Source organism: Pseudophryne corroboree, chromosome 8 (assembly GCF_028390025.1).
Source record: "Pseudophryne corroboree isolate aPseCor3 chromosome 8, aPseCor3.hap2, whole genome shotgun sequence".
NCBI classification, from domain to species: domain Eukaryota; kingdom Metazoa; phylum Chordata; class Amphibia; order Anura; family Myobatrachidae; genus Pseudophryne; species Pseudophryne corroboree.
The window spans coordinates 427238846-427254393 of NC_086451.1; the positions used below are offsets into that span (position 1 = coordinate 427238846).

Here is a 15548-nt window from a genome sequence, read left to right on the forward strand (position 1 = left end):
ATCTTGAACTTGAAAACCTTTAGGTAAGGGTTCAAGCATTTTAGATTAAAAATGGGTCTTTTAACCGAACCGTTCGGATTCGATACTACAAACAGGTTGGAGTAGTAACCTTTTCCCTGTTGTTGTAGTGGCACTGGCACAATGACTTGGGACTGGACCAACTTTAGCATGGCCTGTTTCAGCGTAACTCGTGAATCCTCCAAAACTGGTAAGCTTGATTTGAAAAATCGTTGGGGAGGAGCACCGTCGAACTCCAGCTTGTAGCCCTGAGAAATGAGGTCTCCTACCAGGCATCCTGGCAGGAGCTTTCCCAGACTTGGCTGAAGTGACGCAGTCGAGCTTCCACCTCAAGGTGCCCTCGGGGTGCGGAGGCACCGTCATGTTGAGGCCTTAGTGGAAGCTGAACCGGAGCTTTGTTCCTGAGAACCTGTGGCGGCTGGTTTTCTTGTCCTACCTCTGGTGCCTCTCGTCGCGGTGGAGGCGCCTCTGGCTCTTGATCTGAACCTGGCAGATCGTAAGGACTGAGTAGGCGGCCCCGGGTAGGAACGCCTAGCCGGCGGGGGCCCCAGGGGAGGAACGTGGATTTTCCAGCAAAAATCTTGGAAATCCACGTATCCAACTCATCCCCGAAGAGCCAATCCCCTGAATAGGGAAGAGACTCTACACTGCGCTTGGACTCTGCATCCGCTATCCACTGACGCAGCCACAAAGCTCTGCGCGCCAACGCTGCCATAGCAGTGGTCCTAGCGTTAATATTGCCTATCTCCTTGAGAGAGTCACACAGGGCACGTGCAGTGTCTTGAATGTGTTTTAGGAGAATCACTGTAGTGACCAGGGACATATCCCCAAAGAGGCCCTCTTGAATTTGAGTAGCCCACGTATGAATGGCATGGATCATCCAGCAACCCGCTATGACCGGTCTTTGTGATATACCAGCCGCTGTGTAAATAGACTTCAGTGTAGTCTCTATTTTCCTATCCCCAGGGTCCTTTATGGTAAAGGAGCCCGGAGCTGGTAGTTCAGTCTTTTTAGATAGGTGAGAGACTGTTACGTCTATGGCCGGGGGTTCATCCCAGATCTTCCAGCCTTCAGGAGCAAATGGGAAAGTGTGCAATAATCGTGTTGTCACTTGGTATTTCTTATCTGGATTTTCCCAGGCTAGCTTAAACGGGTCATGCAGTTCTGCAGAATCAGGGAAAGTGACACTGAGTTTGTTCTTTGTTAAGAAAAATGACTGCTGTGCTGCAGTGTCCTCTAGAGGGAGTTTTAACACGTCCCGTATAGCAAGTATGAGGGGCTCAATACCATGTGCAGAAGGGGAATCCCCAGTAACAGGATCCAATACCTCCCTCTCCTCATGTATCTCCTCATCAGATTCTGAGAGTAAAACAGGTAACCCACATTTTAGTGGCCCTGATCTAGAGTGTGTGTGTGTGTGTGTGTACACGTGTGTGTGTGGGGGGGGGGGGGGGGGGGGGGGAGAGACTGTTGATCATCTGCCCTTGCAGCTATGTCTGCAACAGCCTGCCAGTTGTTGAGTCTTTTGAGTATTAGCAGTGAGCCGAGATGTCATATCTGACATCATGGATGTTATGGCACCTAGCCAGGAAGGCTCTCGACCTCCCCCCAGCCCCCTCACTGAGTTGTAAGGACTGGCTGCATTGTTCACATGATATAGAACCATATGTAGAGGGAGAGAATCTGGTGTGACATACACTGCATAATCTGTGTTTTACCATGTTTACAGTAGACAACACTTATACACACAGACAAGTAATACAATAGCAATCCTGCCCTTACGGTATGTGAGAGGGAGACACAGAGGAAGGAACAGCACACACAAGCTAAGCAGCCCCAGTGAGACTGCAAGCTGTTTTATCACGGTGTAACACCAGAGTTTTTGTCCTTTTCAGGACACAGATTATGTACAATAGCAGCTCTCCCCCTTTGCTACACCCCTGTACCAGTTTTCCTGCGTATCCTGAGTGTCTGGAGGAGCTGTGTGTGCCTGGTGCTACCCAGAGCTACCCAGCTTAGACATATTGTAGTAAGGAGCCATTATCATGTGGCGCCTTGCTGGTTAATATTAGACCCAGATTGGGGTAATGGAGGTGTGAGGTGTGGTGCCTCTGGACTGGCTGAGCTGGATGGCTTTAGTGTGGCATACCTTTACATTCTATTAACACTTTTCACTTATTAATTTTTTAACACTATTTCTCTATTTTAATTACATTTCATGTTTGTATCACCCTCTCTATAGCTTCGGCTTCCTAAATACTAATTTATTAACACTATAGTTTTTTTCACTGGTATGCTACGCTGGGCTTTCTGGCTTATGCTGGTGTTTTGGGGTGCCACACCCTGCATCTAGATATAGCGCTAGGGACCCCAAATATACAGAGACGCCTTGATGCGGCTTTGGGGCTTAACCACACATTTGCGCAAATATGTGTAACGAAGATCTCTGAATTCTATTATTATGTGGGATTTATATTTGGTTACCGTTATCATTCAGGGTGCTGGGGGAAACCAATTGCCTTTTTTTTCTTGCTCAGATGTACCAAAGTTCCCAAACCGGGTGGGAGAGTGCGGAGGTTCCTGCAGAACTGATTGACCAAACTGAAGGTCCTAAGAGGCCAAAGTATCGAACTTGTAGAACTTTGCAAACGTGTTTGAACCTGACCAAGTAGCTGCTCGGCAGAGCTGTAAAGCCGAGACACCCCGGGCAGCTGCCCAGAAAGAACCCACCAAACCTAGTAGAGTGGGCCTGTATAGATTTTGGAACCGGCAAGCCTGCCGTGGAATAAGCATGCTGGATAGTGAGCCTGATCCAGCGTGCAATTGTCTGCTTTGAAGCAGGACACCCAATTTTATTGGGATCATATAGGACGAACAGCAAGTCGTATTTCGTGTGACGAGCTGTCCTCTTTACGTATACCTTCAAAGCCCTCACAACATCCAAAGACTTTGAAGTAGTGGAAGTGTCGGTGATAACCGGGACCACAATAGGTTGGTTGATGTCAAATACAGACACCACTTTCGGAAGAAATTGCTGACGAGTTCGGAGTTCAGCTCTGTTCTCATAGAAAAGTTAATAGAGACTCTTGTGAGACAAAACCCCAAGCTCCGACACACATATTGCTGAAGCCAAGGCCAACAATGTTACGGTCTTCCATGTAAGATATTTTACGTCCACCTCCGGTAATGGTTCAAACCAGTCCGATTGGAGGAACTGCAGCACCAAATTGAGATCCCAAGGTGCCATGGGAGGCACAAAGTGAGGTTGGATGCGCAGAACACCTTTCAAAAACATCTGGACCTCAGGGAGAGAAGCCAATTGTTTTTGAAAGAGAATGGACAAGGCTGAAATCTCGACTTTTATGGAGCCCAGACGTAGGACCACATCCACACCGGCCTGCAGAAAAAGCAGGAAACATCCCAGGTGAAATTCCATGCAGAATAAGTTCTGCTCTCACACCAAGAGACGTATTTCTTCCAAATACGGTGGTAATGTTGAGACGTTACCCCCTTCCTGGCTTGGATCATAGTCGGGATAACTTTATTAGGGATCCCTCTTCTGGCTAGAATCTGCCGTTCAACTTCCACGCCGCCAAACGTAGCCGCGGTAAGTCCTGATAGACAAACGGGCCCTGTTGCAGAAGATCGTCGCGAAGAGGTAGAAGCCACGGATCCTCAAGGAGCATCTCCAGAAGGTCCGCGTACCAGGCCCTTCTTGGCCAGTCCGGAGCAATGTGTATTGCTTGAACCTTTTCCCTTTTTATTCTTTTGAGAATACTTGGGATCAGAAGAAGTGGAGGAAACACGTACACCATCTGATAGACCCATGGAGTCGTCAGAGCATCTACCGCCACTGCCTGTGGGTCTCTCGACCTGGATCAATACCGCTTGATCTTCTTGTTGAGGCGAGAGGCTATCATGTCGATTTGTGGATATCCCCACCGACGTGTCAAGCACCTGAACACTTCCGGGTGAAAGCCCCACTCCCCCGGGTGCAGGTCGTGTCTGCTGAGGAAGTCTGCTTCCCAGTTGTCTACTCCCGGAATGAAGACCGCTGACAGCGCAACAGGGTTTTTTTTTCCCCGACATTGCTGCGCTGCTTTTCTTTCCGCCCTGTCGGTTTATGTACGTCACTGGCGTCACATTGTCCGACTTGACTTGAATGACCCGATCCTGAAGATAAGAGGCCTGCAGAAGGGCGTTGTATATAGCCTTGTGTTCCAGAATGTTGATTGGAAGGACGACTTCCTGACTTGACCATCTTCATTGAAACTGCCCCCCTTGGGTGACTGCTGATAAAGCCGATTAACTTACAGGACAGAAAAGCTATACCTTTACACTAAAATTCGAGCCGCTGCGGCCGCTGGATGTAATCCTTAATCTACGTACTTTTTACCCAGTTAGCGTACACAGGCCCGTACCGTGTACGCACCTTGCGTACACACGCCACAACGGACGTACAAAGTACACACTTTGCGTACACACACACCGACACGCGGTAAGCACAATACAGCTACAGGTGTGGCTGAAATACACTTTGAACCTTAGCAGGAAAGGGACACGACACCAATTGTATTTAAATATGTTGGGATCCGACCCACCAACAGTTATTTACCAACAGGGGGTTACAATAGTAGTACAATTCACAATAAGAGATATAGGCTACAATCAATGATACATACGTTTGTTCGCAAGCACCACCCGGATCCGGTCCTCAGTCAATCTGGATAGATGACTCTCAGAGAATGTGTGACCGGCCAGGCAGCTTGGCTTTTTATACATTTGTCCAGTTCATGATACAATAGAAACTGTAATCTCTTCACCCATAGGTCAAAGGGCTGGTCATTTACAGTACAGGAGGGGTCATAGGTCGGTTTGAATAGGTGGGCGATGCCTGGTTCAGGTGCACTTGCAGATGGTCTCCACTGGGTTCCCACCGAATATCAAAGAACAGTAAATACAGTGTAATATTAATATTCTTTTCCTGCGTATACCTATGCGCAGGAGCGTGCTATCTTCTGCAAACTGCTACCGGAATATTGCTCTTAATATACTGTACAACTGGATACCAAACACCACCTCCTAACCTAATTCTGTCCCCTCATATCCTGTAAAGGTGAATTTGTTTGTTATTGTACACTTTAAGCAAGTGTAACTCGCTGGTGTGGTGCATGTAGGCTATGTGTAAATCGTGCACTATGTGGATTAAATTTGAAATGTGTCTTTGTGGCTTCTCCATGCGAATACAAATGCTACCGTAATTACTCATACCACCGCGTGAGTGGTTATACGCAAATTGCGGGCATGTGCACGTACGGAAGAACAAGTACACGCACGGAGGCCATCTGTGTGGTGTTTGTACTTGGTGCGTGTGACAATATTTTCGACTTTGACACTGCTTCCAAACCTTGGACGCTTGTGTCTGTGGTTAACAGGATCCAATCCTGAATTCCAAACCTCCGACCCTCGACGGGGTGAGAGGTCTGTAGCCACCACAGAAGGGAGATCCTGGCTTTTGGCAACAGACAAATTCTCTGGTGCATGTGAAGATGCGATCCGGACCATTTGTCCAACAGATCGAGCTGGAAGGGTCTTGCGTGAAACCTTCCGGTATTGAAGCTCCTCGTAAGAGGCCACCATTTTCCCTAGAAGGTGAATGCATAGATGCACGATATCCGGGTTGGCTTCAGGACATCCCGAACCATCGACTGGATTACCAATGCCTTTTCCAAAGGAAGGAACACTTTCTGCGACTCCATGTCCAGTATCATTCCCAGGAATGAGAGCCTCTGTGTTGGCTCTAGGTGAGATTTCAGAATCCACCCGTGATCCTGGAGAAGTTTGGTTGAGAGGCTAATGCTGTCCAGCAACCTCTCCCTGGCGCCTTTATCAGAAGATCGTCCAGTTACGGAATTATGTTCACTCCCTGCTTGTGGAGTAGAAACATCATCTCTGCCATCACTTTGGTGAACACCCTCGGCGCCGTGGAGAGACCAGATTGCAGTTCCTGGAACTGGTGGTAACAGTCCTGCAGTGCAAACCGTAGATAAGCCTGATGAGGCGGCCAGATCGGAATGTGAAGGTATGCATCCTTGATATCCAGAGACACTAGGAATTCCCCTTCTTCCAGACCTGAGATCACCGCTTTCAGAGACTCCATCTTGAACATGAACAATCTTAAGAATGATTTCAAGGACTTGAGGTTCAGAATTGGACGTACCGAACCGTCCGGTTTCGGTACTACAAACAAGTTGGAATAGTACCCCTTGTTGTGTAGGTGAAGTGGAACTGGAAAAATTACTTGAGTCTGTACCAGTTTTTGGATGGCCTGCTGTAAAGTTATACTTGCCTATTGTGAAGATGGTAAGCTTGATTTGAAGAATCTGTGAGGTGGGAGCTCTTGGAACTCCAGTCTGCAGCCCTGGGAAATAAGATCTATTACCCAGGGATCCCGGCATGAACTTGACCAGATGTGACTGAAGAATTTTAGTCAGGCTCCCATCTGACAGTCCTCCAGGCCTCGCCGTCCACCGTCATGCTGAAGGCTTTGAGGAAGCAGAACATGAGCTCTGTTCCTGAGCACCTGTAGTTGCTGCTTTACCTCTTGCGCCATTGGAGGCCGTAGAAGCACCTCTGGATTTTCCGTTAAACTTGGCTGTCCGACAGGACTGTAAATTTGAAGCTGAATTACCTGTCCTGGCTGGGGGAGCTGTGGAAGGAAGATACGTAGACTTACCCGCAGTAGCTTTGAAGATCTGTTTGTCTAGTTAGTCTCCAAACAAGGCCTTTCCTGTGAATGGTAAGCCTTCCACGGCTTTCCTGGAGTCCCCATCAGCAGTCCACTGGTGTATCCACAAGCCCCTGCTTGCTTACACAGCCATAGCAATAGTGCGTGCATTAAGTAAGCCTATCTCTTTTATGGCTTCCACCATAAAATTTGCAGAGTCCTGTATATGCTGCAGAAGTAAAACATCCCCCCTAGACAAGGAATCTAACCCATCAATTAGGTTACCTGACCATTTAGCAATGGCTTTTGTGATCCACGCACATGCAATAGTGGGTCTCTGGGCCACCCCAGCAGCTGTGTACAAAGATTTCAGTGTAGTCTCAATTTTACCATCAGCCGTATCTTTTAGAGAGGCTGCACCAGGGACAGGCAATACAATTTTTCTTAACAGCCTAGAGACTGCGTCCACGATCGGTAGATTTTCCCATTTTTTCCTATCCTCAAGAGGAAAAGATGAGAGCAACCTTTTAGGGATTTGAAAAATTTCTTATCAGGATTAACCCATGGTTCTTCAAACAGGGAATTTAATTCCTTTGAAGCAGGAATAGTGACTGAGGATTTCTTTTTTACATTAAAATAAGATTACTCACATTCCTCTGACACATTATTAAGAATTTGCAGAACATCTCTGATAGCCTCTATAAGAGCCTCAATTCCCTGTGACAGAGTAGTATCCCCCCCTCCAAATCCACCTCACCCTCCTCCATGTCTGACCCGTTAGAGTCGGACTGCAGGATATGGGTCAGAGATCATTTTTGCAGACAAATGGGAGGGGATTGAGACACTGGTTTGGGAATCGAGTCTCTATTCATAAACTCATCCACAGAAATATTTGAGATCATTCCCTTAAGGAAGTAACCCAATCCGGTTCAGCCCCGCTATTCTGGGAAGGTGCACTGCCCTGAGTACCCAGTAGTGAGCCCCCTGGTGAAGAGGAACACTCCGCTGTACAAGAAACACACTCTTTGCCTGACATAATGTAAATGTGACAGCACACACACACAGGAAAAGGTTAAGCACAAGTAACCCACAAAGAGACCTTCAGGGAGACACAGTTATCTGGAGCCAGCCCCCACCGCCCCCTTATCGCTATTACCAAGCTTAGCCGGGTCGAAGACTAAGTATCCTGATAGGGGACTTAGCACACTAATAATCGCATTCCCCGTTACTTTAGAGGGAAAATGGCGCTGATGAGCTGCTGGATCCTCTCAGTGAAGCCCAGCTCCTTCAATGGCGCGTGGTCTTCCCGCTTTTTTTATACTGGCTAAGGTAATCTGGTGCTTAAAATGGAGAGAAAACCGTTTTAAGGCTGTTTTTGCCAGTGTGGGTACTGGCAACCCCCCACCCCCACAAGTCCCACAAAGCAGGCAAGCTGGTGCCAACCAGATCTGACTGAACATAACAAACAGACATATAAAATAAATGTAGACAACTCTTCAGGAGCTTCCATAAGTGTGACCGACTCCTCCGGGCACATTTTCTAAATGGAGTCTGGCTCCTAGTGGACCCGTCTATACCCCATGATACAAAATGGAACCCCAGTATCCTCTAGGACGTAGGAGAAACAGAAGGAAGTAGCAGTAAAGAAGATCTGCATATTATAAAGAGCGCCGGGGGGGACTCAAACACCTATGTATGTCATTACACATGACATGGGATTTTTTTCCACCCCAAAATGATGTAAATGTAAGAACAAATCTCTGATGTCCGTTCCTTACATTGCTGTAGATATTCTTCCGCAGACCAGTGTGCGAGCTCTTCTCCAGATTCCACAGGCGGATGGTGTTGTCAGAAGAACAAGTAAAAAATGACCCAAGAGTTACACACGTCTTCTGTTCTACTTCCAGAGAGGCCTGAGGGACAATAGGAGGGGTTCTGGTAACACAGTTTATTTGAAACACTTGAGTACTTACAGACCAAAGACAACCAAGAAGACATCACAAACTTTAATTTGTAGAAAAGGACAGAGTGCCGCTTATCCTAAAGCAAATGCGCTAATTCTTTCTGGGCACCAGATCAACTGCACTAGGAAGCCATTAAAGCACATCAGTGGGGAGTTTAGGGGATTACACATCAAAATGCAACATACAGTATATGCAATGCAGATTAGATTTTTCCCACAAGCAGGATTTGTAATCTGATTTCAGATGATTACAGAGCTAACTTTATACATTTCTCTCCAAGAAGCGGTCCTGAACATCAGTAGTTGTAGCTTCACTGCATCAATTAGAGGAGCACACTTATATTCCATCACTCACCTCTATATTCCACACGTAGGAGCTGTGATACAGAGCAGAGTACACCTTCCCAACCTTCCTGGTGTTACTGACATCCCATACATACACGCTATGGTCATTGTATACACCGCATAGCCACTGGTTACACCGGTCAAACACCACAGCGCAGGTGTCCGGATAGCTGCAACTGTTCTGCTTTGTAAACAGTGAGCTACAAGGGAGAAATCAGAATGAAATCTTACATCCAGTAATAAACAATCCAATAAGTAAACCATGATCCAGACAAAGAGAACAATTTATTACATATAAACCTTGCTCTAGATAGGTTTAGTGGCTGCTTCGATTGAAGTTGGCTGTAACGTTTGTGTAGTGATCATTCTAACGGTCAGAAATCCAACGACTCAGAGATCCAAACTAATGATTGCTGGGGGGGGACTGAATTATGTAGAATATGCCACCGGGCATCGCATATATCAGCGTATCAGGGAAAACTTGTCAGCGAAAGAGATGTGCTGTTTAGGAACGTCACATTGCGCCAATGTCAGGGATTTGAATTCCCCCTGTAAGCCACGACTAGATTGTACGATATTGGAATTGAAACACTTTCAATCACACGGCTCTACAAACAACTTGCATCAATTCAGGGTTTGTTCAGATAACATCACTGTCAGACTGCACACAGACATGACTCAATATCTTCACTGGTAAATTACCTCGGATCAATCCCCAGAGCAACATCTACACCCAGGTGGTGAGGTTTGGGTAAATCTGTCACATACTGCAGGTTCTGTGCATTAAACACTCTAATTAGACCTTCATCGCAGCCACAGAACACAAACTCCTCTGTCACGCACAGACAGTTCGAGGCAGATACCTGAATGAAACAAACAGAGCACAAACAGTGTTTAACAACAATACCCATCCACCACCAGACGCAATGGAGACATACAATGGAGTCATTTTACAAGCAACTCATAGTATGATTCATGTGCATCCACCAGAAAGTGAAGCCAGTAAGATTCATACACATTGCACTTAGGTACATATCTAGAACTGAGCCACATCACCTAATTAGCAAGCCGCTTTAATTTCATTATTGTGTGATTATGAAATAAAATGTCTGATTGGTTGTTATGGTTTAGTTCAATATTTTAACCAAAATTCAATGTTTACAAATAAGCCCAAGTATCAAAACTTGGATAAATCTACTGGTAAAACAAATACTATACTTATATTCACAGTAACAGACAGACCATGGATTCAGTACGCTATGTTCCTGGGCCAATCCAGCAGCTGCCTTCAATGTACGTAGCTCCTACAGTCAGACAGGGCAAATACAAGTAGCCAGGTAGTCCATGTGCCAGAAAGATTACTACTGATGCCTAAATTTTGGGACTCAGTTCTGCTGATGTCCATGGCAGTTTAAAGAGCAGTTGCTTTTGAATTCTTCCATACGTGATCAGTAAATTATGTTGCTCCTGAATTCTTCCATACCCAAATGGCTCCCAAATTCTTCAATACCCAAATGGTTCCCAAATTCTTCCATCCCAAAATGGCTCCCAAATTCTTCCATCCCAAAATGGCTCCCAAATTCTCCCATACCCAAATGGCTCCCAAATTCTCCCATACCCAAATGGCTCCCAAATTCTCCCATACCCAAATGGCTCCCAAATTCTTTCATAACCGATCAGTGATTTATATCTTTTGCACATGTTGCAGCTGCTTGTTATGAACACAGAGAAACACAATGCACCACAGGAACGTGAACTGCCCAAACAAGTAACCAATAGAATCAAATACTTAAAACAGGTCCACAAACATTGAGGCTTTTAGGGCTCTAGAAAGTGTGATGCTTACATAATGAAATCGTGGGGAAGGAACATTAATCTCACCTTTAATTTGAGCCATTTCTCCAAAACTCTCTTCTCATTAAACTGACAAAGGATGCCAGAATAGGCAACACAAAACGTACTTCCTGCAAGTCTGCCCTTGCCACATGCCACGCCGCAGAATATGTTGTTGTGATGGTCACCTAATAGTCCGGAGCGGCCCACCAGGGGAACCGTTCCATTAATCTAGGGAGATGAAATGGTTCTGATGTATTACAGTGCAGAGGAAACACAATTTCATGTTCGCCTTTATAAAACAATCACACATATATCCGAAAGAAAGCAGTTGCATATAAAACATATAACGCATGAATTAAAACACAAACACATAATACTTAATCTTTATAGAGAGAAAGAAAAAGTGTTGATCAGTCAAATTAAAGATGTTAATGTTTCTTCCTCCTCCCTGGAGATGTACCCGAGATTTTTTAGAGCTCTCCAGATACCAGAACTTGACGTGACGATGTCCAGTGGTCACAAAGTAGCTGCTGTCCTCGGAAAATGACACCGCACTGACCTTACTGGAGACTTTGTTCTTTGCCACTATGTTATTGTTCTGCGAAGACATCAAAGTAACATGTGAGAACCCTATAGGCTCAAGGCAGTGGTGAGAGAGGAAGCCAGGCACCACAATCACCATCTCTATTTCACATATTTTACAAGCAATGTATTGTTTTCATGTTGTGTTAATGGTTGATCAGGTAGGTTGCTTATGCACTGCATTTGCCTGAAGGAGCCACCATCATTTATGACAATGACACACCGTAAACCAGCAGTACTCCGAGAAGTTGTTGGCTCAGGGCTGTGTGGAACATGCTACCAGACATGCCAGTCAGTCTCAAGGCCAGCATAGCCTATAAAAATAAGACTAGAACAAGTTAACACAATCTATGATCTCCATTAATCAGAGACCAAATGTGTTCCCAATACTCGCCATACTTTCCAGAGCAAGTCACGGCAAGGTGTTTGCAGGATTGTAAGGTCTCCGGGAGAGCTCAGTGTCTGAACGATAGGTGTTGTTAATTTTCCAGTGTTTGGGAGCAAATGGTCGATTGCCATTTGCTCTCATCCATTACCAGATTTTCGTTCCAACCAGCTAGATCTGGCAGATTATCTGCCAGATAATTGTACAGTGTATGCCCAGCTTAAGACGTGATAAGATCTTTAGGTCTCCAAAGGTACTGCTACCTTGTGGGCCTGTCAAAAGTATAAAGACACCAGGCTTGGTCCCTCTCCCACAGGAGTGAACAATGGGAGAAATTCAGACCTGATCGTAGCAGCAAATTTGTGGGCAAAACCACGTGCACTGCAGGGGGGCAGATGTAACATGTGCAGAGAGAGTTAGATTTGGGTGTGGTGTGTTCAAACTGAAATCTAAATTGCAGTGTAAAACTAAAGCAGCCAGTATTTACCCTGCACAAAAACAATATAACCCACCCAAATCTAACTCTCTCTGCAAATGTTATATCTGCCCCAAACCCCCCCCCCCCCCCCCCCCCACCACCCCTTCCCTGCACATGGTTTTGCCCAACTGCTAACAAATTTGCTACTATGATCAGGTCTGAATTACTCCCAATGTAAGGTCAGGTACAAACCAGAACGACATCCGCACAATTTGTCATTTCCAGGCTAACTGGAACGACAAATCATGCAGATCGTTCAGTGTGTAGACTCGATTTTACGGCTCTTTAGGGATATCCTCTGGTTGATCGTGCAATATGTTGGGCCGTTGGCCGGTGCTTCGGCTGGGAACACATTGTTCTGATGGGTACCCGGCCTAACTCCGATACCGGGATAGCACTCCAAAGAAACTGTGGCTTGAACTCCTTTAGGGTGGGGACATTTAGTAGGCTGTTTGTGCAATAAAGACTCTGGCTGCATTATTGCTATCTTGTTGGTCTTAATAAAGAGATTAAAAAAAAAAAAAAAAAACTCAGCACATAAAGCTGCCTTCGGGCTGATCAGTAAATGTTTTGTGGGCATAAACATAATCCCAGTATTCTCACTGTAGGTAATTAAGGAGTCTATGTATTAAGCCCTTGGAGAGCAATAAAACGGAAAGAGATAAAGTACCAGCCAATCAGCTCCTAACTGTCATTTTTCAAACACAACCTGTAACATAGCAGTTAAGAGCTGATTGGCTGGTACTTTAACTCACTCCACTTTATCTCCATCCAAGGCTTAGTACATAGACCCCATAGACTGTAAGATCCACTTAGGCGGGGACTGATGAGAACGATTAGATAGTTCCTGTAAAGAGCTTCGGGATATGTAAGTGCTATATAGTCAATTGTAACCTATAATAGCACAGATCTGTATATTTGTAAGCAGAATTTGAAATAGAACCAATTGTAGGACGCCAAACGCCACATCATATGCTGTCTCCATAAAAGTGGGAGAGTCACATAAAACGGAACGGCACAAACTGTCTTTGGTCCATCCAACGAATGGACCCTGGTCCCTTCTTTAGATGTCCCACTCAGTGCTCAAACTCTTTACCTTCCAGTCCCACACATTGACCACCATATCATGCTGATAGCCCACGGACACGACATACTTCATGTTGGGGGAGAAGCAGACACAGGATACACCATACTTGTGGCCGAGCAGCTCCACAACCTGGGCCTTCTCCGCCACATCCCAGATGCGTACTGCCGGTTTGTGGCCACTCTAGAAGCAGAGAATAATGTAAGGAACAGCGGCGTGATCACTATGATATGGACAAAGCATGGGAACGCATAACAGTACATGCCACTTACTTCTCCTGTGACGATATATTTCCCATCAGGGGAGAAGGACAGAGCGCTGAGCTGTTTGCTGGAGAAAGTACACAATTAGCACTAGGACGCGGCCCCGGACTCATAATCGGATGAGTGGGTCATTAAAGCATTTGCTTATTAGAATCTGAGATCACTCACCAGGATGTGTTGAATATGTGGGCTTGTCTGTTGTTCCTTGGACATAGAAGGACAATGACACACCTGGGGTGGAAAAACACAGTACTTAATATCTGTACATCTGCGTATGGAGAGAAGACAAAAAGACAGAAGGATTTATAGAGTAATATATACCTATACTTCATGATGATCATAATACAAGAAAGTCGATAAAGACAGGTGATCAGTTCATTATATTTTTTCTAAGTTTCATTTATTTAAAAAAAAAAACAACTTTATTAATTAATAAGCAATGTTTTTTTGTTTGTTTCCTTAAGCCTGATACACACAGTCATTCATACGCACTGATAAAGCCCTGGCACACACAGCTGCATAGACCACCAGAGCTCCAATTAGGATAGGGAGACAATTACGGGGCTATTCAATTAAAATCGAGATGTTGGATGTACCATATAGGACTAATATGTGCAGTGATGCGCGTCATCATGTCCCACCAAATTGAATTGCTGCCTTGGTAAGATTAATCACATAGGCAGAAGAGCAGCTTTAAATTATTGTTTGTTGGTTTTCCCCATTGGCGCGATGTACACATCTTACACTGCATAAAGAGGAGATATTGTGGTGTATATTGTTACCCCGCTGTATATGCGATCAGTCCGGTGTTTGGGTCACATGTTAGATTGCTGTTACTGGATACAGTGATTCCCAATACTTTCTCCAGCTCCACCTACAAAAGCAAGATACAATTTAAAGTATTTTTTTATTCTTTTGAGACATTTTGATAATAATACAATTAAGAACAAACATTTTAGGCCTGCTACAGAGCTGTATGGAAATCAGGCATCTGCTCTCCCGCACTGCGCCTACATTTAGAAAAAATGCATATACTGGCTGCATGCATCTTGCAGCGCACCCACCGCCTGTCACCAAGCTTGGGATGCTACTCTTGGTGCAATAGATAAAACTGACAGGCATATTTACGCTTATGTCCATCTGTGCACAGCTTGCCCTCAGTGAACTTTGCCCGTGTTACAGCCCACTTAAGCCTCTTCCGTCACAGGATATGAATGGATCACACACGATTATTTGCTGCACGTACTTGTGTACATTCTGCTTCCAAGGCGTGTGTAGTGCAAAACCACGCAAGATGAGCTCGGCCAACAGGCGTACATTCAATGCAGCATCAGGTCCACTGGGTGGTACAACATAAAGACCTTCCCGTATTCCCAGGCCTAGTGCAGATCACGCTTCCCGGCTGCGTTTACCTATATCCCTTCTATTTGTACATTTGGTAATAGAAGGACTTCGCTGGTTCCAGTGAAAGTCGCTGCTAACATAACAGAATAACACCCTCTATAAACTGCACCAATCTCACCTGCTCTCATCCAGAGACTGCAAGCCATTCCACCCAAAATAAAGACACACGGAAATCGGGGCGTGATAGATGTGCCCCCCGGTCAAACTTTTTTTTACTTAGTCACCCACTTTTCTACAAGCTCAGAGATTCCCACTCTTATGAGTTACACGAATTAGGACAGATAGCAGATGTGCAATATACACATCTTATAAATAAGAACGGCTGTTTGTTTGTCTGATTGCAATAAACTCCGAAACAACTGAACCAATTGCGATGCGGTTTTCCCCATTGTGCAGGTCGTTTTCCAGGGCAGTTTTTAGGCTAAATATCATCGCGATCAGTGCTCAGGGGACGGTAGGACTG

At 45.4% G+C, this 15548-nt stretch overlaps 1 protein-coding gene across 1 annotated transcript in view; it reads right to left on the reverse strand.

The window, feature by feature from the left end:
- The window catches only part of WDR62 (WD repeat domain 62), a 313350-nt gene that overhangs the window by 296227 nt on the left and 1575 nt on the right, over positions 1–15548 (reverse strand). The window contains exons 2-10 of the mRNA XM_063937983.1: positions 14464–14555; positions 13850–13912; positions 13691–13748; positions 13431–13601; positions 11350–11487; positions 10935–11117; positions 9756–9916; positions 9064–9253; positions 8524–8658 (exon numbers count right to left, since the gene is read on the reverse strand). Coding sequence (XP_063794053.1) covers positions 8524–8658; positions 9064–9253; positions 9756–9916; positions 10935–11117; positions 11350–11487; positions 13431–13601; positions 13691–13748; positions 13850–13912; positions 14464–14555 — 1191 coding nt within the window. The remainder of the gene's footprint in view (positions 1–8523; positions 8659–9063; positions 9254–9755; positions 9917–10934; positions 11118–11349; positions 11488–13430; positions 13602–13690; positions 13749–13849; positions 13913–14463; positions 14556–15548) is intronic.